We start from the raw sequence: 23,095 nt of genomic DNA on the forward strand, positions 1-23,095 counted from the left end.
AGTTTAGCTCCAACCCTAATTAAACACCTGAAGCAGCTAATCAAGGTCTTACTAGGCATACTAGAAACTTCCCGGCAGGTGTGTTGAGGCAAGTTGGAGCTAAACTCAGCAGGACACCGGCCCTCCAGGACTGAGTTTGGGCAGCCCTGGTGTAGACACTAGGGCTGCAACAACTAATCGATAAAATCGCTATTAATCGATAATGAAAATAATCAACAACGAATGTCATTATCGATTAGTTGCATCTGCCCACCGCGCACGGAAAACTTCCGCCAGTCACGTCAAAGTACAGCAGTGAATAATGCATTTCTATGGACGAAATTCATCTAAAAATAGCGGATGAATCCAAGTGAGCTGCTGCGGGAAAGATGCGTGATCCAAGCTGCCCAAAACATGAGAATGCTTAATTTTAAACTTCAAGCTAATGCATTAGTGTAATGTTTATCACGGCTCGTCCTGTCAGACTCTTTGACAGATGCGTGTGCTGTTTAATGTGTGAGATATGCTTCCTCAGCACATAAACTGCATTTTACGGTAATATCCTTTTCTGTAAATGTTACATTCACCTGAATGTTTTTTATTTTGCATGAAGGCTCGTCCTGACAGTCTGCATTAAACTTCAGACTTCACTGAACGAGCTCCGGCACGCGCATGTGTGTCAAACAGATGAAGCGCAGTAAAGAGGGAGAAAATTAATATTCAGCGCAATATTAATTTTGCTGATATATCTGTTATTGGACGTTAAATTTAGGTTTAAAAGTCAACATGTAAGTTTTAAGTATTTTATGTTAGTAACTGTAAAGGGATAACTGAGTGTGATTGAATATAAATGTAAGACGTTTCTTACATTTACAGAATAAAGAAATGACAGTAACTGGTTACTGTGTTCAGAGTGAATGTGTGTGTTCCTGCAGAACATTCCTCTTATCTGTTAACACTGAGTTTGTGTTTTTCTTTACTATCTTCATCATTATTATTTCTATTTTTAATATGGGGAATTAAAAATTCAATTTTTTGTCCATTTGTCTGTTTAAACTGCCCATTTGAACTGTGCTTTATAACTCTTTTACACAATGTATAGCATAGAGATATATTCACCATACAGTATGTTTTCATAGCATTCAGTTGGCACGTTTATTTAAAGGACAGCAATGGGCAGGATGTGGAATAGTGCATTTTGTCAATTTAAAAAGGCTTTTTAAAAATCAGATTAATCGATTAATTGGAAAAACAATCGCCAACTAATCGATTATCAAAATAATTGTTAGTTGCAGCCCTAGTAGACACTAGTGTTATGGAACCAAAATTTCAGTAGTTGGTAGCAATATCACTAAAGTTCCACGGTTCTTGGTACCAGTTTCTGTCCACCTTTTAATAAGGTCATCAAAGCTTTGCAGTATGAAAAAATTAAGCTGTTATGCAAATTATGAATGGGTTATAGAAAGTGAGCAAAAAGTGCTCCCTTTGTAATCAATGAACAGTTGTGTATCCTCTGCAGGTACTTGATATAATACATAATGTACATAAGTGATAATTATATTGTTTTATTACATTATGTATTTTAACTGTTTTGTTCAATAAAACCATATAATTACTTGCTTTTATTTTATTTGAACCAATTATTATTGCCTCATTGCTATTATGTGTATTTTAAGTCATTTTAAAGTTCGCTTAGGTCTATTTTTATTACCACAAAAAATTATTTGATTACTCAATTAATCATCAGAATAATTGACCGATTACCAAAATAATCGTTAGAGACAGCCCTAATAATTTGTTCGTTATAGCGAAACAATTTGCAAAGCACACACTGGAAAAAATTCTGTTAAGTGGATTCTGACTTAAACACCTGATTGGCCATTGTGTTCACGCTGTCTTTAATTGGTCACAATGCTCTACTCTGCAAAAACACTTTGTAAATAAAAACGTTTTACGCTCTTCATAGAACGCTCGCACAAATATTAGAGCATTTGAATGCAGATGCCTATCAGCGGGTACCGAATCGACCAGGTACTCTGTTCTATCAGTACTGTGTAAAGGCTGGTACGCAGTGGGTGCTAATATAGTTGTCGTTATAGTTATCAATCTTGTTGTGAACGAGCTTTCATTTGAAAGTTTGGAGGGCTTTTCTCCAATAATGTCACTAAACATCATTAACCTCTGTAATTTTTCTTTCATTCCCCCTTCCCCCCCCCTATAAATAGAGTCTTCAATTGCCACAGAAAAGCCTTCCTCACTCACACCATCCTCTTCCTCTGCTGCTGTGTCTGGCTTAAGCGTGGCCAACTCAGCCAGTGGTGCCTCTGGCTCTACAGTCCCAGTTTCTCCAGTGATGCAGTCGCCGGCTCCGCCCACTCTTCTCCAAGACCCCTCCCTCTTACGTCAGCTCCTCCCCGCTCTGCAAACGGCCCTGCAGCTTAACAACGCCAGTGTAGACATGGCCAAGATCAATGAAGGTAAGTGTACTGAATCTCGGCGAATGGAGATGATCATGAACCGCTGAAGTAAAGTAAGCTGTTAGCAATCCAAAACATTACAGGGATAGTCCCACTTGAGGAACCAAATGTTAAAACCTTGCTTACAATACTGCGGTGATGGTGGTTACCACCTTTGAAATTTACTACACCTCTGTAACTTCAGTGTGGTTAGCAAGCATACATTTTGCAGCTTTATTCTAGTTGTTTCTTGTACCACTCAAGCGGGTATGTAATTGCTTGTTATATACTTGTGCATGCTGGGCTTGCGTCAGCTTTTCCTCTCTTAACTTCACATCTCAGGGATGAATCATAGCTTTGCTGCTTCCTGAACATGGCCTGTGTGTGAATTGCCATTCGTGAGCGTGTCATTGCTTCTCGCTTTCCATCATTGGCCGTATTTGCAAATTATGATGCACAATTACATGGAGTTTGGCCAGTCTGGTTTTGCACCACTGCATATGACAAATGTGTATAAACACTGAAATGCAAAGGTTGGCATGATCCAGTGGCAGGGCTGCTGCATCATTTTTCAAATGCATGAATATTGGATTTTAACTAGTTGCTGGGAACATTTCCTCTGGTTCAAGCTGTGGTAAAATGCTTTGCTCAGAGGTGTTTGGGTTTGTTTCTTGAGCACCAAATCAGCATATTAGAATGATTTCTGAAGAATTGTGTGACATTGAAGACTGGAGTAATGGAGTAATACAGGGCTCTACGCTCACTTTTATTTTTAGGAGCACTTGTGCTCCTAACTTAAAAAATGTAGAATTACTTGCTTTTATTTTATTTGAACCAATTATTATTGCCTCATTGCTATTATGTGTATTTTAAGTCATTTTAAAGTTCGCTTAGGTCTATTTTTATTACCACAAAAAATTATTTGATTACTCAATTAATCATCAGAATAATTGACCGATTACCAAAATAATCGTTAGAGACAGCCCTAATAATTTGTTCGTTATAGCGAAACAATTTGCAAAGCACACACTGGAAAAAATTCTGTTAAGTGGATTCTGACTTAAACACCTGATTGGCCATTGTGTTCACGCTGTCTTTAATTGGTCACAATGCTCTACTCTGCAAAAACACTTTGTAAATAAAAACGTTTTACGCTCTTCATAGAACGCTCGCACAAATATTAGAGCATTTGAATGCAGATGCCTATCAGCGGGTACCGAATCGACCAGGTACTCTGTTCTATCAGTACTGTGTAAAGGCTGGTACGCAGTGGGTGCTAATATAGTTGTCGTTATAGTTATCAATCTTGTTGTGAACGAGCTTTCATTTGAAAGTTTGGAGGGCTTTTCTCCAATAATGTCACTAAACATCATTAACCTCTGTAATTTTTCTTTCATTCCCCCTTCCCCCCCCCTATAAATAGAGTCTTCAATTGCCACAGAAAAGCCTTCCTCACTCACACCATCCTCTTCCTCTGCTGCTGTGTCTGGCTTAAGCGTGGCCAACTCAGCCAGTGGTGCCTCTGGCTCTACAGTCCCAGTTTCTCCAGTGATGCAGTCGCCGGCTCCGCCCACTCTTCTCCAAGACCCCTCCCTCTTACGTCAGCTCCTCCCCGCTCTGCAAACGGCCCTGCAGCTTAACAACGCCAGTGTAGACATGGCCAAGATCAATGAAGGTAAGTGTTTTGAATCTCGGCGAATGGAGATGATCATGAACCGCTGAAGTAAAGTAAGCTGTTAGCAATCCAAAACATTACAGGGATAGTCCCACTTGAGGAACCAAATGTTAAAACCTTGCTTACAATACTGCGGTGATGGTGGTTACCACCTTTGAAATTTACTACACCTCTGTAACTTCAGTGTGGTTAGCAAGCATACATTTTGCAGCTTTATTCTAGTTGTTTCTTGTACCACTCAAGCGGGTATGTAATTGCTTGTTATATACTTGTGCATGCTGGGCTTGCGTCAGCTTTTCCTCTCTTAACTTCACATCTCAGGGATGAATCATAGCTTTGCTGCTTCCTGAACATGGCCTGTGTGTGAATTGCCATTCGTGAGCGTGTCATTGCTTCTCGCTTTCCATCATTGGCCGTATTTGCAAATTATGATGCACAATTACATGGAGTTTGGCCAGTCTGGTTTTGCACCACTGCATATGACAAATGTGTATAAACACTGAAATGCAAAGGTTGGCATGATCCAGTGGCAGGGCTGCTGCATCATTTTTCAAATGCATGAATATTGGATTTTAACTAGTTGCTGGGAACATTTCCTCTGGTTCAAGCTGTGGTAAAATGCTTTGCTCAGAGGTGTTTGGGTTTGTTTCTTGAGCACCAAATCAGCATATTAGAATGATTTCTGAAGAATTGTGTGACATTGAAGACTGGAGTAATGGAGTAATACAGGGCTCTACGCTCACTTTTATTTTTAGGAGCACTTGTGCTCCTAACTTAAAAAATGTAGGAGCACGTTCAAAATTTTAGGAGCACCTTCTAATCAATAATCCAAAATGTTATCAAAAAGTAGCCTTCCCATTACGAGGTGATATTTGACTCCTTTAACTTTATTAAAAGTATGTCATCTTTTGTCAAATTCTTAAAAAAATTATATTTTATAAGCTTTTTAAAAATGAATTAAAACGACAGAATAAGAACAAGTAGAATAAGGAATGTTACCAATCAAATGAAATCAGTATTAACAAAATTAATTTGTAGAGGTGGCACAGAAGAACACAAAAGAGGCTTGGTGTACTTTCAGACATTTAATGAGGCTCAGAAGTGGAATGAGTGCAATTAAATCCATAAATTCATGATGATATTAATGTTTTAAATATAAAATTTTGTATGTAGAAATATTAAATGATTTAAATAACTGAAAAGATACTTTAAAAATGAAACAAACTGCCAGCAGGTGGCAGTAAGTCACTGATTTTTATCACTGAATCATTCATTCAATTGATTCGTTCGAACAGCTGATTCATTCAGGAATGAATCAAGTGACTGACTTTATGAATGGGTAATCATGAATCACTGACTCGCTAGATTCTTTTAAAGGGGTCATATGATGCGATTTCAATTTTTCCTTTCTCTTTGGAGTGTTACAAGCTCTTGGTGCATAAAGAAGATCTGTAAAGTTGCAAAGACTAAAGTCTCAAATCCAAAGAGATATTCTTTATAAAAGTTAAGAGTCAGCCACGCCTACCTAAAACGGCTCGTTCTAACACGCCTATAATAATGTATAGTATTAAATTATAATAAAACAATAATGTACAGTATGTGGAAAATGTTTTTTGAACCTTAAATCGCATAAACACATTTCATTACACCAAATACACAAAATAATGTTATTTTTAGCAGCATCATATGACCCCTTTAAAAACGCCCGTTCATTCATAAACGAGACACCGCTGTGTTTGAATGGAGATGCGCAGCGGCTCCGCTGTGTCTTTGTTTTAAACTATTTTCGACGACGAAATAGAGCAAAATCAGACAATAGTGTTATAGTCAGACAATGTAAGTCACTTAATATTAACTTCTTGTTTATTGAATTGTATTGTATGAAATCAGTATCACATTTACAAACTCCCTTAAAAATCATTATAAGCGGTCACTCATCTTAGTTCATCTCGATCTCACATTTATAATCAACAAAGCTCTCTACACTGCACAATGAATCTCTTATTTACACCCTGTCTACACTTTGCTTATAAAAAGATTCATGAGATATGTCTGTGATACATTACTCAACGCTGCAAAAACACGTAGAAACCTTTGAAGCTCCCCTGAGCGCAATCACAAGTATGATGATGATCGGGTCAGTCGCACTGGTGCTCCTAAAAAAAATGTCATAGTCGCACGCAGTAGTTTTCAGTCGCAAATGCAACTGAAATGGTCGCACTGTAGAGCCCTGTAATAGCTGCTGAAAATTCAGCTTTTCCATTACAGGAATAAATTACATTTTAAATAGAGGTTTAATTTTACATTACAAATAGAGAAGTTCTTTTGAATTATAGTAATATTTCACAATATTACTTTTTAGTTTTTACTATATTTTGATCTAAAAAATGCAGTCTTTGTGAGTATATAAGACTTCTCAAAAACATCCAAAAAAGAACTTTGAATTAGGGTTGTGCCGATAGACGATAGTATCGTGTATCGACGATAGTCAAAAATATCGACAATAGCAGATCTCTTTGTCGATAGTCAAGACGATATTAGGCTTATCTCCTGTAAATGTATTAAATTATTATTATTATTATTAGGCGGCCTATTATAATTCGTACATCGTCTGCTGATATAAGGCATTGCACTTACGTAATCTGAACGGCCTATATTTTAACCAAGCCCTCACTAACGGAGTTTAATGCCACAATTATGTTATAACGCATCTCATCCTTGTTTCTGTGGCGGTGCGTCGGGCTCGTCATAGGGCGCGTGGTCCGGAGCTCTGTATGACTGACGTCCGTTTAATTTAACTTTACTCCAAATATATGAACTTACCCGTTTTAAATACTTTTATATTTAACGTGTTCGTTTATGTCCAATATTTAGTGTTAAACTGTTGGTCTTTAAAATAAATCTACTTCTGATTTTCACAGTTGACTGATTTTGCAGACCTTTAAGACTGATAACGTCCGTGCGCAGATGCGGCAAACTTGTCACAGGACGCGTGGTTCTAATAGCCATGTATGACTGTTGTATCCGAATATATATGAACTAGCTGTTTTAAATATTTTTATGTTTAACTTCTTAGTTTATCAGTATGTTTGATAGTAAATTATTTTGATTATTGGTGCTTTCATGGGCTCTCTCTCGCGCGCGCCCGCGCGGTTTAAAACACCACGTAGTTATGAAATAACCTATGACAAGTACAGAGTTTCTCTCTCTTGCCCCCACTCACCCACGCACGATAATATCGTGTATCGGCGATCTCACGGGCTGGCGATCTGACGATTTGAAAAATGACCATATCGCCCAACACTACTTTGAAGTATAGATGTCTAAAAAAGCTTGTAGCTATAAAGTATTTCTTAAGTAAATATTGCTTCAGATTTTTCCAAGTAATCTTAAATAAACAGTGTGTAGAAGAATAATCTGTTATTTAGATGCAGTATTTTGAAAGGTAATTGGGATGTGCTAGCTAGTCTGTACATTTATCTGAACAAGTAGTCGACTTACTGGTCTTTAAAAAAGTCCTGTTTAATTAATTAAATTCAATTCAAGTTTATTTGTATAGCGCTTTTCACGATACAAATCGTTGCAAAGCAACTTTACAGCAAATTAAGTCTCTACAATATTTAGTGGTAGCTTATCAGTGGTGACTGTCAGTTAATGTACATATGGCAGAAATGTACGATTTTGCATATCTTGACAGTGTAACATTAAGCATAAGTATTTCAAATGAGTTGAACCTGTATCCTGTCTTCTGAGACTAATTTCAGCCCCAATCAGACACAATTCTAATGGGATGTAACTAGGGATATGCCGGTATCAAATTTTCATGTTGCGATTAATTGCTAATGCTTTTATTACGGTATACGGTATTATCACGATATTGAAATTAAGTTTTTTTTAAAAAGTCCTGTCATAATACAGTATAACAGGTTTAATAACTTTTTTCTTATAACAAAAATAACTGAACATTTAAATGCAATAAAGCAATACAGAAAAATGTACAAAGTTAAAAGTTTTACACAGATTAAAGTGCAAAAGAACTATAAAGACCAATAGGTATCACTTTACAATAAGACCTCATTAGTTAACCTTGCATTAACATTCACAATGAGCAATAGCATTTGCTACTGAAGTTATTAATCTTTGTTTAAAAAAACACAAGTCTTAGTTCATGTTAGCTCATTAAATAACACAGCTGCAACTCTCGATTTTAACATCCTGTTATTAAATATTGGAATACCTAAGATTAATGAATGTTCAGAAGAATTTTTCATTGGCAGTTTGTTAACTAATGTTAACTAATGAACCCCTAATGTAACGTGTGACCGAACAATAAAAAATCAAAAGACTTTAAAACAATATCTAGGGCATGTTGTAGTCCAGATTAAAATGTAAAAGATATGCTCGTCCCTGGCAGCTTTTAGAGCCTGCCTATAGCTGGACATACTGTTTTTCCACGCAATTCTAAAAACTTCCAAGTTAGTTTTTCTCCATTTGCGCTCAAGACTACGAGTTTTTTTCTTGAGAATGTGGGTATTACTGTTATACCATGGCGCTGTACGTTTTTCTCTAACCTTTATCAATTTGATGGCGGCAACAGCTTCTAATGTATTAGAGAAGATAGTGCCCATGTTGCTAGTCATTTCCAAGTATTTTGGTGGAACGCTCACACAGAGTCATCTGTTTGAACATGGCTTTAACTTTAAAGGGGATGAACTTGGACTCAACTTTCCAGAGACTTGCAGATTCTCTAACTGCTCACTAATGCACCTAATGTGAGCTAAGCATTTAGTAAACCAGTGTGGTTTCCCACAGACCCATTTTATCAATCTGATTTATTTCAGTGTTAGGTTTTTGTTTACTTTTTGACTACTGCTTGTCTTCACCTTTTGTTCTTGCTTTCTTGCTTCATTCTGTGTGTTCTGTGTCTTTGTAGTTCTCACGGCTGCAGTAACTCAGGCTTCGCTGCAGTCCATGCTCCATAAGATCCTGACTGCTGGTCCATCTGCCTTCAACATCACAACTCTGCTCTCCCAGGCTACTCAACTGTCCAGCCAAGGTACATACACACACTCTGCGGTCTCTCTCATACTACCTCTTACTCTCAAAGCTGCTGTGTTTTTTATTTGTGCTACAGTGCCATCCAAATTAAATGTCTTTGACACATGTGGTTTTAAGGTCGGCTCTGTTTTGTGACCTGATCTTGAACTTCATAATTTGAGCTCATGGGTTTGATTTGTTTTTGACGTGAGATTGTGTTGCTTGTGTTGCCAACTCATGTCCACTGTGTGGTTCTGAGTCAGCTTCCTTGAGTTAGCAGATGGAGTTGGTAGCTTAGCAAGGATCGCACACACAGGCTTGGCTGCTGCTGTCTGAGCAGATAATGGTGAGCCATGTGGGCCTCACAAATGATTTCTGGTTTTAACACAAGTAGCTTTATGTATGGATTTGTCATGCAGCATCTGTTATTTGGCTATGTCTAAATTACATGTTGAATTGCATGTTCATAATAATGATATATCATAACTAATAGATTTTATGTAAATACTTTGACAAATGTCTGTGTGTATTTGACATTTCAAGCGCAGTAATCCTTGAAAGAGAACTCAATTTGGTTCTGTGCGTGTTAGCATTTTTTTTTTTTTTTTTTACTTTTGAATATCAAGCCAGTGTTTCCCACATGATTTTTGTGAGACTATGGTGGATCTCAGCCCAAGATCTAAGAAAAAATTTTACATTTTAAAGTTAAATGCAGAGTAAAATTGGAAACTCCAACCCCTTTTCAGTCACCAAATTGCAAAAAAAAAAAAAAAAAAATCTGCATTGATTTGTACCTGGACATTAAAGTGGACTCTAACCTCATTAGTTGTGATAGTTTCTCTGTCCAAATTACAAATGAAATGGGATCAGACGTATTCTACCATTAGTTTTCAGATATTCCAAATGCAGTCTATGGATAAAATTGTTTTATAAACTAGGAGACCGTATCTCTGTGCTTTGATCAGGAAGTTGGTGTTTCTCTAGTCTTGTATAGCAGAAATGTATTGTTAAAAAATAATCAACAACTTTTCTTACTGATGCAAAAAAAAAAAATTGTTGCTTATATAAAGGCTTTAACATTTCCCCCCATGTTTATGTTTAGGAAAACAGTAGGTCAGACTGCTTCTTAGCCTGTTAATGGCCTCAGTGTGTCCATAGTGTTTCTACACTTTAAGGGAGTTGGTATTTTTTTATATTTTTTATATTTTATAACTATAAAGTGTTAAAAAAAATAATCAACATAACTGAATAATGTGGGCATTGAGTAATTTTGTAGTCAATACTCATTTAGTCAGGTACTAATTTTAGTGCTTTATTTTTGAAAATCAATCTAGTTCACACTACATCTCTGTAATGATTTTAAGTTAAATATTTTCATTGCTAGAACATCAAGATTTAAAAAAAAAAAAAATCACCCAGAGCTTACATAGAAACCAATTTGAAAAGTAGACTAATGCATCACAAAAAAAAACTTAATTTTTGTTTCCCATGTTTATATTTAGGTAAACAATAGGGCAAAGTGTGTTAATTGCCTCAGAGAGTGGGGCATTAAAAATAAAGTATTTTTGGTTCTTCCAATGACGTGCCTAAAAGCACACACTATCTCATCAATGTCACCTATCCACAGTGCTGAACAATGATAGGAATGTATATTTAGTTGTTTAACTAAAGTTGCAAAGAAAAGTTAGTTTGCGCATTGAGTTCTAGGTTCCTATATGTAGTATTAGTGAACATTTGATTACTTAAACTCTCATCCTCAATGTTATGTTGGTATTATTTTTATACTATTTGTATTTATTTAGTTTATGTGTGTGTGTGTGTGTGTGTGTAAAGTTGCAAAGAAAAGTTAGTTTGCGCATTGAGTTCTAGGTTCCTATATGTAGTATTAGTGAACATTTGATTACTTAAACTCTCATCCTCAATGTTATGTTGGTATTATTTTTATACTATTTGTATTTATTTAGTTTATGTGTGTGTGTGTGTGTTTTTTTTTTTTTCCCAGTTTTAATTTCAGGTTGATGGGGGTTTTCTGGGTTTTATTTTTTTGTACATTTGTGCTATTATTGTTAATAAATAGAAATTTTAGTATTTTACTGCTTCAGCTTTCATTTTAATTTTAAGTTCATATTTTAATATTCTAATATTTAGATTTTATTTCAGCTTTACTTTAACAATGTTTTGAATTTTGTTATAGTTTGTGTTATAACACAAACTAGATTTGAATCAGAGCCAGAACCGTGTTTGTTAACCAAGTACATGCCTGTTGTTTTTAGTTTAGGCATCTCTTCACCCTCTTATCTCTTTTTCCTCTCTCTCTTTGTCCTGTGGAGTAGCCCAGCAGTCCAGCCAGTCTCCGATGTCTCTGACATCAGACGCTTCCTCTCCTCGGTCATACGTGTCTCCTAGAATCAGCACGCCACAGACCAACACAGCCTCCCTCAAACCGCCCCTCAGCACCACGCCAGTCTCCTCACAGACCAAGGTATACTGCTGTCAAATGAGATGACCGATGTCACAAACGAAAGTATGATTTTGTAACACTTTTCTCACTATCTTTCTCAGATGAACGCTTTGACAGTTAAGTCCAGTTCTCTCCCTCCACCGTCGTCCCAGCAGTCCCTTTCCACAGACAAACATCACGACAATGGCAACTCTCCACGGACGCTGCAGAGACAGAGGTGACTTAATTTGGAAATTACTAAACTGATTAATCAAAACTTTATAAATTAAAAACTGCAAAATGAAAATTTAATAAAGGCTTGTGGGTACTGAACTGCCCACTGCTTACTTCAGCAACCATATTTGTAGTTTAAAGTGGCTTGTTTTGTGGTGTTTGACTGCCATCTTCTGGCTGTTTGTGATATTGCTGATTTTGATGTTTTAGGATCACATTAAATTAATGTATTTGTAAAAACCTGATGCTGACAGAGAAGTTGTGCATAAAAAGTAGTCGCTTCTTAAATCAGAAGGACATTGACCCATCCACTGTTTGTGATTTGCAGCAGTCAGAGAAGTCCGTCTCCAGGTCCAAACCACATGGGCAGTAACAGCAGCACTAATAATGGTGGTGGTGGTGGTCAAGGACCAGGTGTAGTCAGCGGAGCAATGACCCCTGGTTCAGTACCTGCCGGCACAGCTCCAGGCAGAGCAACATGTTCCTTTACACCCACACTGGCCGCACACTTCAATGAGAACCTCATCAAACATGTGCAAGGGTGGCCCGCAGAGCACGTGGAGAAACAGGTTAGCATGAATGTTTTTTTTGTGAATATTTCATACCTTTATTCAGCAAGTATGCAATAAATTTGACCAAAAGTCACAGAGACAATTGATTTCTATTTCAAATAATTGCTGTTTTCTTTACCTTTCTGTTCATCAAAATCCTGACAAAAAAAAAAGTTTTGACAAAATATTAAGCAGCACAACTCTTTTCAATATCGATAAGAAGAAAATTTAGCTGCAAGCAACGATACCCTGAAGGGGCAAAAACAGCAGAAACTGAATGAACATGAAAAACAGCCGGTTCAGAATTATAGATGAGAATGAACAGAAGTTCAAATGACAGTGAACACAGCATGAATAAAAAACATTTATTTCTAGTGCTGATCTGGATAATAAAGTAATCAAAACGGTTCAAGAGTTATAATGCTTTGAATTTTTGAACTGGTGGTGGCGCTATAGACTTGGTCCTAGAGAGCCCAAAGTTGGTCAGATCACTATTCATGACCATCTCTGCAAGTGTGCCAAATTTCATAATTTTCCTGTGTTCCCTTCATAGGGCTGACATAGACTATTCGAGAGGAATAATAATAATAAAGAAAACGTAAACAATAGGAACTACAGGCCATTCAGGGCTTGGGCCCTAAGTATTTCTTGAGCAGCAAATCAGCATATTAGAATGATTCCTGAAGGATCATGTGATGCTGAAGAAGTAATGCCTGCTGAAAAGTCAGCTTTGCCATCACAGGAGTAAATTATATTTTAATACATTACAAATATATTTAATAAAATAAAATTACATGTGAAAATATAAAAATATAAGAAAAGTTATTTTAAATTGTAGTAATATTTTACAATATTGCTGTTTTTACTGTATTTTAAAGCCGATAAATGCTAACTTGATGGCTATAAGAGACTTCAAAAACATTTTTAAAAAATCTTACCGATTTTTACTGTTAACAGCTCAAAAAGTGAAAAAGAAAGCAAATAAAGAAACTGGAAAACAAAAAGCACAGAGTTTCTAGTTCTCTTAATACTGACCATTTGATCACTCGAGGGGTCTTAACAGGTGTAAACAGGGTCTCGGAGGACATTTCAGGAACAGGTTAGCACCATGTACAGCCTCAGTTGACAAAAACACACTACTCACCCTCATGTCGTTCCAAACCTGAAAGACCTTCGTTCATCTTTGGAACACAAATCAAGATAAATGTGAGGAAATCCGAGAGCTTTCTGACCCTGCATAGACAGCAACGCAACTGACAAGTTCAAGGCCCAGAAAGGTAGTAAGAACATCGTTAAAACAGTAGTTAAAATAGGAAGAGAAGAAATTGTTGAATAAAGTCGTGATTTTTGTTTTCTTTGCACACAAACAGTATTCTCGTAGCTTCATAACATACCGGTTGAACCACTGATGTCACATGGACTATTTGAACGATGTCCTTATTACCTTTCTGGGCCTTGAAATTGTCAGTTGCGTTGCTGTCTATGCAGGGTCAGAAAGCTCTCAGATTTCATCAAAAATATCTTAATTTGTGTTCTGAAGATGAACAAAGGTCTTATTGGTTTGGAATGACATGAGGGTGAGTAATTAATGACTGAATTTTCATTTTTGGCTGAACTATCCCTTTAAGTATTGGGCTGCTGCACACACATCATTGGCATTCATCTGCATGCTACCGAAATACAGATGTTTTGCTGCATGGCTAACAATTTACATACTGCTCTCCCGTCCAGGCCTCGCGGTTACGTGAGGAGGCTCACACCATGGGCAGCATCTACATGTCAGAGAACTGCACAGAGCTGAAGAACCTTCGCTCACTGGTGCGAGTGTGCGAGATCCAGGCCACATTGCGGGAACAGAGGTCAGCGCGTTTCACTTTCTCATATACCAAAGCTTGTGACACCCATTATAATGCAAATTTACTAACTTGGCTCTCCCTTTCTCTTTGTCGACAGGATACTGTTTTTGAGACAACAAATTAAAGAACTTGAAAAGTTGAAGAATCAAAATTCCTTCATGGTTTGAGGAACTCTTGGTTTGCAATGTGGTCTTGAAACAGGAGGAGAGAAGTGTAGGTGAATGAGTGGGCAAAACCCATTTCATGCGCGCGGAACCCTGGAGAACTGAAGTTCTGTTGCGTTCTGCTCTGGGCCCAGTCTTACATTAAACAAGCTGCAGCGAGGTCTTGCTTGGACTGAGGGGGGGCGGAGAGAGGGGGGGCAGAGAGGTTTTTGGAGGAGCTGCCCTCGCCCCATCCCTGTACATGTAGATTATTTGTAGATGTTATTTCCATGTTGTAAATATATTTTGTAGATGAAGCCATGTCTATCAAAACCATGTCCAAACTAATCAACACCAAGGCAGACTGGGATCTCAAGTGCCCTCATTGCCACCATATGTTGAACTCTTGACTGCAGATTTTTAAGTGACATGATAAAAAAACAAAACAAACAAAAAAATGCTCTTCAGATATACGATCGGTGAACCATTGCCTTGAGCATGTACCAGACCTGCATGGAAAAGGTGGACTAGTCGACCGGGACATTTAATGAGGACGATGACGTACACACTCTTTGTCTTCTCACAACTGAGCACACGTATCCACCGGTTCATTTTTCTCTCTCTACATATGAAAAATGGTAGTAATGCTACATGGTTATTTGGTTAGTTTATCTATTTCTTTCTCTGGTTGCACTATAATGGTTTCATTCCCTCACCCCATGCCTTTTGAGGGGGTTTACATCATGTTTGTCCACAATGGTTCAGTGGTCTCCTATCTGCCCCTAATGGCCTAGCGATATGCCCATGGTCAACACTAGTGCCTGCTTACGTGATGGAGTGAATGTGAGCCAGAACGGAAAGGAGAGAAAGAGAATCATTCCTGCAGCTCAACTCATGTTGTCCCCCTCCCTCACCTTCCTTAGCAGGAGATGAAGACTGGTTGTTATCCAGAATCCCCTTTTTCTTTCTCTTAATCTTTCCAGGTTACTTTTTTTTTTCTTTTCTGTACCCTTGTTTTGTTAAAAAAAAAAACTGTACTTTAAAAAAAGAAAAAGGAAAAAATGAACAAGTTGCTGTGGCAACTTGTGTTAAAAACCAGAGTTCATTCCTATGTACAGTTGCTAAGTAATGAAGTTAAAGTTTTATTAAAGTTGCAGTGATTACTAGTCTATCAGATATGTTGTATTCCTAAATTATTACCACACATTTTCCTTTGCACCCTGATTGGATGGAATGGGGGGGGGGAAAGTGCTACTGGAAAACAGGAAACTGAGGGTCAGCCAAGGACTGGACAACATCAACCCTGTTACACCAGGGTGAGGGCAGGGTCACCTGGGGTCGGAAGGTCAAATGTGAAATGTATGTATTGTAATAAACATGCTAAACTAAAATTGTTGTTCTTATTTTGGTCAGTACTTCATCAGTATGTCTTAGTTTCTTAAATGTTGAATTTACAAATACATTTAAATTAGACAAAATAATTACGTTTTTCAATGGTTAATAGATATTTAATTGTTCATGTTCTTTTCCCCTATTTCTACATTTAGTTTATCTTCCTGTTATCTACCACTCATTAGAGGTTAATAAAAACAATAAAAATAAACTAATTTAATAGCACTTTAACAGCAGATCTCAAAATTTATATTATTGTTCATACGGTGTCAACTAAAAATATTAAAAATTCTGTTTGGGTAATTGAAATAAAATATATTACCTAAGAGACTTTAAAAATGTTGCCTAGGAAACTAAAATAAAAAAAGGGAAATGGAAATTAAGGCTAAAAAGAAATATAAAGAAAAGTAAAAATGACAAAAGCCCATAACAAAATTAATTGAATGTAAAGTCAAATTAAATATTAAAATGGAATTTTAAATATTAGTACTATAATATATAGGGCAACATGGGGGAAGAAGCCCCACTTAAGAACAATGTCCATATACTGTTAAACTAACACATTTACATACAAGTTTAGCATGTAGAGGATCATTCTGCATCACCCAACAGACGATTATGAGAGAGAGAGAGTGTGTGTGTGTGTGTGTAAACATGTAAAAAAAAAATTTTTTTAATTCATTGCCTAAGAAACAATACTGTAAACTTAAAAGTCATAACCTAAAACTGAGTAGAATATTTCAGACTCACATTCCATAGATGACTTCTGTTTTTATATTGAGCTAATTATAAATACTATAACCCTGAACCTCCTGGAAAATTTTCTGTAGTTTTAGATATTTTTTCTTTATTTTTATATAACATTTTTACAAATGAGGATGTCCCAATTTATTTATTTTTTTTTACAAAATCTGTCCCCAAAATACTGTAGGCACACAAACACACACTCCACCATAAAACTTTTCATCCTGAAGTGGAGGTAATCTAAAGTTCATGCCTCTCATTCACTCTTTAACACTATCTTTTACATTTTCAAGCGACCTATTATTTTGGGGGCCTTTTGCCCCATTTTGAGGGGGCCATCTTATCCCAAATGTACAACTTTAACTTTACACTTCAGAAAAAATATACATATTTCTTTCCTCAGATGTAAGTCAGTGGTTATTAATCCTGTTCCAGGATTAAGAACCACGGATCTAAATTATTTTACCCTTAGTCCACAGTGAACAAATGTACATATATACTTTTTCTTATTCAGCGTAATATAAACACAGATTATCTTTTTCAAATATCAGTAAATAGATCAATGTACCTCAAAACACTTATGGTGAAATTACTCTTATAAATACCATTGCTCAGATGAAATGTCAACATGAATTAGTGCATGCGCAATTTATTAATAATTATTAATTTTTATAAAATGTTTTATTATTTATAATATTGATGAAGTGAGTTTTATGAAGTAATGTTTTAAATTGTTTTAATGTTTTCATTTACCTACATTAAATAGTAAATATAAAATATCTAGATAAGATTTTAATGTAGGCCATTTATTGGTTGCCAACCATAAAATGATTATCCCTTATTCTAATATAGGTGCCTTAAAAATGTTTATTGTATGTTTATGTCCACTAGGAGTCAGTGTTGTTTGCTTATTACAGATTACTGGTTTATGAATTATTTTATTTTATTTTATTTTATTTTGTTTGTTTTTTTGTCTGGACAAAACAAATTTCTTTTTAATGCTTTTCCATTTTAAAGTTTGCACCACGTCAGATCTGGACAGAGGTTACCTGGTCTGTGTTTGTCCAGATATTCTAACTGAAGGTTCCACCTGTGGATTGAAAACAAATGCATCTTATACTTTGAAATACTGTAAATATACTAAAAATGAATGGCATACGGTCTGTGTGAAATGGACTGGTCAAGGAGAAACAAGAGGAGTTGGAACACAACCATGGCCTTTAAATGCCTCTCGGCTAATAGCACATCAGCAGAATGATGTGTCCCATCATTTAAGAGCTGTTCAAAGCCGAGAGAAATGGCTAACTGTGAGCCTGGATGTCTGTTCCATATAGGACTCAGATGTGCCTCAGCTTGAGGTCTTGAGATGTAAAGAGTAGGTTGTGCTATCATGCTGAGTACTCAACATCAAATGCTCTATGGTTTCAGCGAAGAAGAAAAAAAATATATTCTATACAGTGCTGCTTGAAAGTTTGTGAACCCTTTAGAATGGTCTATATTTCTGCATAAATATGACCCAAAACATAATTAGATTTTCATGCAAGTCCTGAAAGTTGACAAAGAGAACCCAATCAAACAAATGAGACAAAAAAATATATACTTTGTCATTTATTTATTCAGGAATATTATCCAATATTACATATATGTGAGCAGCAAAAGTATGTGAATCTCTAGGATTAGCTGTTAATTTGAAGGTGAAATTATAGAGTCCATCTGTTGAGAGGTGTTTTTAATCAGTGAGATGACTATCAGGTGTCAGTGTGTGCCCTGTTTTATTTAAAGAACAGGGATCTATCAAAGTTTGGTCATGTTTGTGGAAGTGTATCATGGCACAAACACGTGAGATCTCTGAGGACCTCAGAAAAAGTGTTGATGTTGTTCATCAGGCTAGAAAAGGTTTCAAAGCCATCTCTAAAGAGTTTGGTCCACGGTCAGACAGATTGTGTACAAATGGAGGAAATTCAAGACCACTGTTACCATCCCCAGGAGTTTTTGTGGATGGATGAGACCAAAATTTGACCAACATTTTGGTTTAAATGAGCAGCGTTATGTTTGGAGAAAGAAAACACTTAATCCAATTTAAATTTCGTGGAAGGACCTGAAGCAAGCAGTTCATCGGAGGAAACCCACCTACATCACAGAGCTGAAGTGGTTCTGTACTGAGGAATGGGATAAAATTCCTACAAGCCATTGTGCAGGACTGATCAGCAGTTACAAGAAACATTACTTGCAGTTATTGCTGCAAAAGGGGGTCAGACCAGATACTGAAAGCAAAGAGTCACATACTTTTGCCACTCACAGATATGTAACACTGGATCATTTTTCTCAATAAATAAATGGAAAAGAAAATATTTTTGTCTCATTTGTTTGTTTGGGTTCTCTTTGTCTATTTTCAGGACTTGTGTGAAATTTTGCTTATGTTTTGAGTCATATTTATGCAGAAATATAGAAAATTCTAAAGGGTTCACAAACTTTCAAGCAGCACTATATATATATGTATGTATGTGCATATATATGGATAGTGACTCTAGAGATTGCAGAGAGATACACAACGGTGAAAAATGACTTGAAATAATCCTGAACATTAAGATAAATATTAAAATGTGCCCACTAAAAGAACAAGTGACCCATGCCTGTCCCCACCCTGCGCCCCTGTGGTGACCGCCACTGACATAGGCTACAAAGAAGAGGGGTAACAGAACAAGAAATATAATAACAGTAGGTTTACTGCTGCATTAACTAAAGTAGAAGGGTGATATAATAAAATATAATACATAAACTAAAATAGAGGTGGAATAAGTTTATAAAGTAACATTAACTAAAGTAGAGGGGTGATAGATTAAGAAATATAATAACAGTAGGCTATATTAAAGTAGAGGGGTGATATAATCAGTCATAAAATAGCATTAACTAGAGTAGAGGGGTGATAGCATAATACATTAACTAAAGTAATTAACACATGCATTTCTTTTGAAATTTTATAATAAATAAAAAGTGTAAAATAAAATGTTTGTGTGCCTGCACTTGAATCATTCCCCTCAGATGTCTGTTTTAAAGCAGTGGGTAGTCACTCATTGATTTTCTTAATAAAAGACTACTTTGAGATGTTGACGAACATGTTTATGTTGTTTATAGTATATATTATTTTCAGCGTTGCCAATGACATCCTCACAGGCTTGGTTATCATATAAAATTACTTGAATGGTTGACTAAAAGCTAAAATGTGTTTAAAAGTGTGACTGGAATGACCTAATAACAATAAAGCATGTATTTCAGAGAGTTGTTTGAGAAGGTATTTGTTTAAATCTCTTTTTATCTGTAAGTGCAGAGCTGTTTAAAATGGTATCGTTTAAGAGCTTGAACCATTTCTGAACCATTTCAGATTTTATCAGTTGAGCCAAATTAGCATAGTGTCCCCTGTATTCATACATGATCCTTCCATGTGCTTAAATCATCTAATTAGTCTATAGCAAATGTCAGTACAGTGCTTCTGTTTGTATCAATAACGTTTTGGTAAATCATTTCTTTTTGATAGAAACAGGAACCTGAACACGGACATTAAAAAACAAGTGGACATTTTCACTTGTGGACACAAGAGGGCAGCATCTGATCATTCAAACACAAAGACTTTGCAAATTGTCTATGCTGTTATTTGAAATGTTAATTAACGGATATTTCATTCGACACTAAGTTGGATAAACATGTTTGTCTAGGGAAAAAGACTCATTTCATAGTAGGCCCATCTAAAATTAGGCTATATTAAAAAAAAATGTTGGTGGCTTGACTATAGGTCTAACTTAACTACGTACGAAAAACGTGCCATTTGCTAAATTATTGTAATGTGCTTGAGAACATTTAGACTGATAGGCCTGTTATGAAAGTCATAATTACTGTAGCTATTCCTCATCATCTTGTGAGTCTTCATAATTACAACCCTGTTCGAGTGGATTAGCCTACTAATTACTACATTCAAGTTAATATTCTGAATTAGCTAAGGTTGGTCGAATTACGAATAATAGAAAAATGTAACTTTTTTCTCAAACAGCTCACTGGAGCATTAGAAGTTTCGGTAGTGATCACACGCTTGGGTTAGTCTGTGGAGGTGTGAATCTCGCCATTTGAAGGGAGGACTGGTTTTGAACTGGCGCCTCTGTGAAACTACAATTAGGATAATTGCTGTCAATCCGGTCATTTCTGTAGGTCTCTGAATGTGTCCCCTGAAGCGGAATCGCTTGTCTTTAGCCTTTGACACTGAATCGATGGCCGTCTATCAGATGTGAGCGTCTCCCAGTCTGTCTCTCATCATCAAACACTTCCCTATCTCCTGTGCCACTGCCGTCCGTCACTGCCTCCAGCTATAATAAACCACAGTACGCGCAAATTCCACACACAACCAAGATTTATTTATTTATTACAATCTGTTTCGTTAACTATTGCCTATTGTATCAATTAAACTTGTCTAAATAAATGAATAATGAAATAAATAAAAGCATATCACATCTTGAAGTGAATGCTGTTATGAATTTGATAGAAAGATTAAAATTCATAAACGCTCGGTAGGGGCTAATTATCCCATAATTATTTAAATAAGTAGGAGCTGATGGGCTAGACTGAAAAAAAATTGTAACCCAAAAATGGTGACATCTAAATCAACTGTTTTTATTTAAAAAAAAAAAATGTTTTTATGCTCAGTTAACTCTTTAACCTTTTAATTTTTTTTCTTTAACCTAACTCAATATGTAGGCCTATGTATGTATGTGTAAGTGAGAAAAGCTCTTTGGGGAAACAATCAACACTTTTTACAGTGCATGATAAAAGACATTAAAAAATGTTTTTGCAAGTGTATATTTGACATGTATGTAAATAAATAGTATTAGCCAGCAACCTCACAGATTTTCAGGCAGATTTTTCAAATCAACGACATATGATTTTTTGACCAAAAAGAGGTTACATTTTTCTAATTATGAATTTTGTTTTATATAAATAAATAAATAACACATCGTAGCCTACTGTTTGATGGGTGGATCTAAATGTTTTCATAACCTAGCCTACTGCAGCACTTGACTTGGTTATATTTGAAGAGCATTTATTTGTTTATTTATGGTTCAAGGTTGCCCAAAATGCCTTCAATTGTGAAGCACATGCCCTGACCAAAGTGCTCAACACATTAGGGCGGGTAGAGCAGTTGAGATATCGATCGTTGTGCTCCGTGTGTTTTGCATGGGATTGTCTGGGGGGTAATTGAGTGTCACTGTCTGTCTGTGTCGTCTCGCTGGCGCCATGTGCCTCTTTGGATTGCTAATTTCTCTAACCGACCCGCCTACATCCACTCTCTAGTGCAGGCCTGCAGTATCCACCTCCAGCAGCCTGGGAAACGCTGTCATATGGCTGACAAAGCACTGAAACATAGTTTAACGCGTTTCTCAAAACAAAGAAAGAAATCCAAAATAAATGAGATTTGGACAACTATCCTCGATCACGGAGCAGCGGCTCACTGGCCGGGGAAGTTTCACTGGATCACTTTTGGAAATCCATTATTAGTTCTATCCTCAGGGACAAACATTAAGATTTTGATATGGGTCTTTTAATCTCGAGGATATAATATATTAGGTTTCTGTTTCGTAATCAGCCACACCAGCTCCCATTTTAATAACCATTATGTTATTTTTTTTTCTTGCTACCTGCCTCATCATGCGATTCTGTCTCAGCATCTGTAGGCGGAAAGACAAATTGTATGGCCGCTGTGTGAACCAATACCAATGCCAATAGGACGGTGTATGCAAATGAACCAACAAAACAGACCAATGAACGTTCATGTGGGCGTGACTACACTGCTCCCAAAAGTGAATCAGTGAAATCTCCCCGGCCAGTGAGCTGCTGCTCCGTGATCCAGGATAGTTGTCCAAATATAATTTATTTTGGATTTTTCTTTGTATTATTTCAATACAAAATACAAAAATACAATACGTTTCTAACGCATGACGGATTGGTTTGGTTGCGCACAAGGAATGTTTCTGTAGTTCGGATCTCAGCAGTTCGGCATTGGTCTCTGATGGAACAAGACACAGCCTTTCTGTGCCCGTTTGTTTTTGGATACAGCGCAGATCAACGACCCGCCTACATCCACTCTCTAGTGCAGACCTGCAGGTTCCTCCTCCAGCAGCCTGGGAAACACTCACTGTCATATGGCTGACAAAGCACTGAAACTTAAAAAAAAAAAAAAATCCATAGTAGGCTAATTCTATCCTCAGGTACAAACATTAACATCTTAATGGTTTTGATAAGGGTCTTTAAATCTTGATGAAACAAAATATTAGGTTTTTAATTCGTAATCAGCCACTCCAGATTTAATTTTAATAACCATTATATTACTTTTTTCTTGCTACCTGCCTCATCATGCGATTCTGTCTCAGCATCTGTAGGCGGAAAGACAAATTGTATGACCGCTGTGTGAACCAATACCAATGCCAATAGGACGGTGTATGCAAATGAACCAACAAAGCAGACCAATGAACGTTCATGTGGGCGTGACTACACTGCTCCCAAAAGTGAATCAGTGAAATCTCCCCGGCCAGTGAGCTGCTGCTC

General features: G+C 36.6%; 1 protein-coding gene across 3 annotated transcripts in view; it reads left to right on the forward strand.

The window, feature by feature from the left end:
* LOC107738973 (WW domain-containing adapter protein with coiled-coil) overlaps positions 1 to 15,762 on the forward strand; it is a 40,950-nt gene extending 25,188 nt beyond the window's left edge. Inside the window, exons 7-13 of one of the 3 annotated variants that reach the window (XM_016550914.1) lie at positions 2,205 to 2,456; positions 9,044 to 9,166; positions 11,478 to 11,629; positions 11,710 to 11,825; positions 12,153 to 12,390; positions 14,104 to 14,231; positions 14,326 to 15,762. In XM_016550914.1, coding sequence (XP_016406400.1) covers positions 2,205 to 2,456; positions 9,044 to 9,166; positions 11,478 to 11,629; positions 11,710 to 11,825; positions 12,153 to 12,390; positions 14,104 to 14,231; positions 14,326 to 14,395 — 1,079 coding nt within the window. In that variant the 3' untranslated portion in view covers positions 14,396 to 15,762. Of the gene's footprint in view, positions 1 to 2,204; positions 2,457 to 9,043; positions 9,167 to 11,477; positions 11,630 to 11,709; positions 11,826 to 12,149; positions 12,391 to 14,103; positions 14,232 to 14,325 lie in introns of all 3 variants that reach the window. The other 2 variants (XM_016550912.1, XM_016550913.1) reach the window with 2 other exon arrangements.
* The last annotated feature ends 7,333 nt before the right edge of the window (positions 15,763 to 23,095 follow it).

Source organism: Sinocyclocheilus rhinocerous, unplaced genomic scaffold (genome assembly GCF_001515625.1).
Source record: "Sinocyclocheilus rhinocerous isolate Xijiao unplaced genomic scaffold, SAMN03320098_v1.1 scaffold735, whole genome shotgun sequence".
NCBI classification, from domain to species: domain Eukaryota; kingdom Metazoa; phylum Chordata; class Actinopteri; order Cypriniformes; family Cyprinidae; genus Sinocyclocheilus; species Sinocyclocheilus rhinocerous.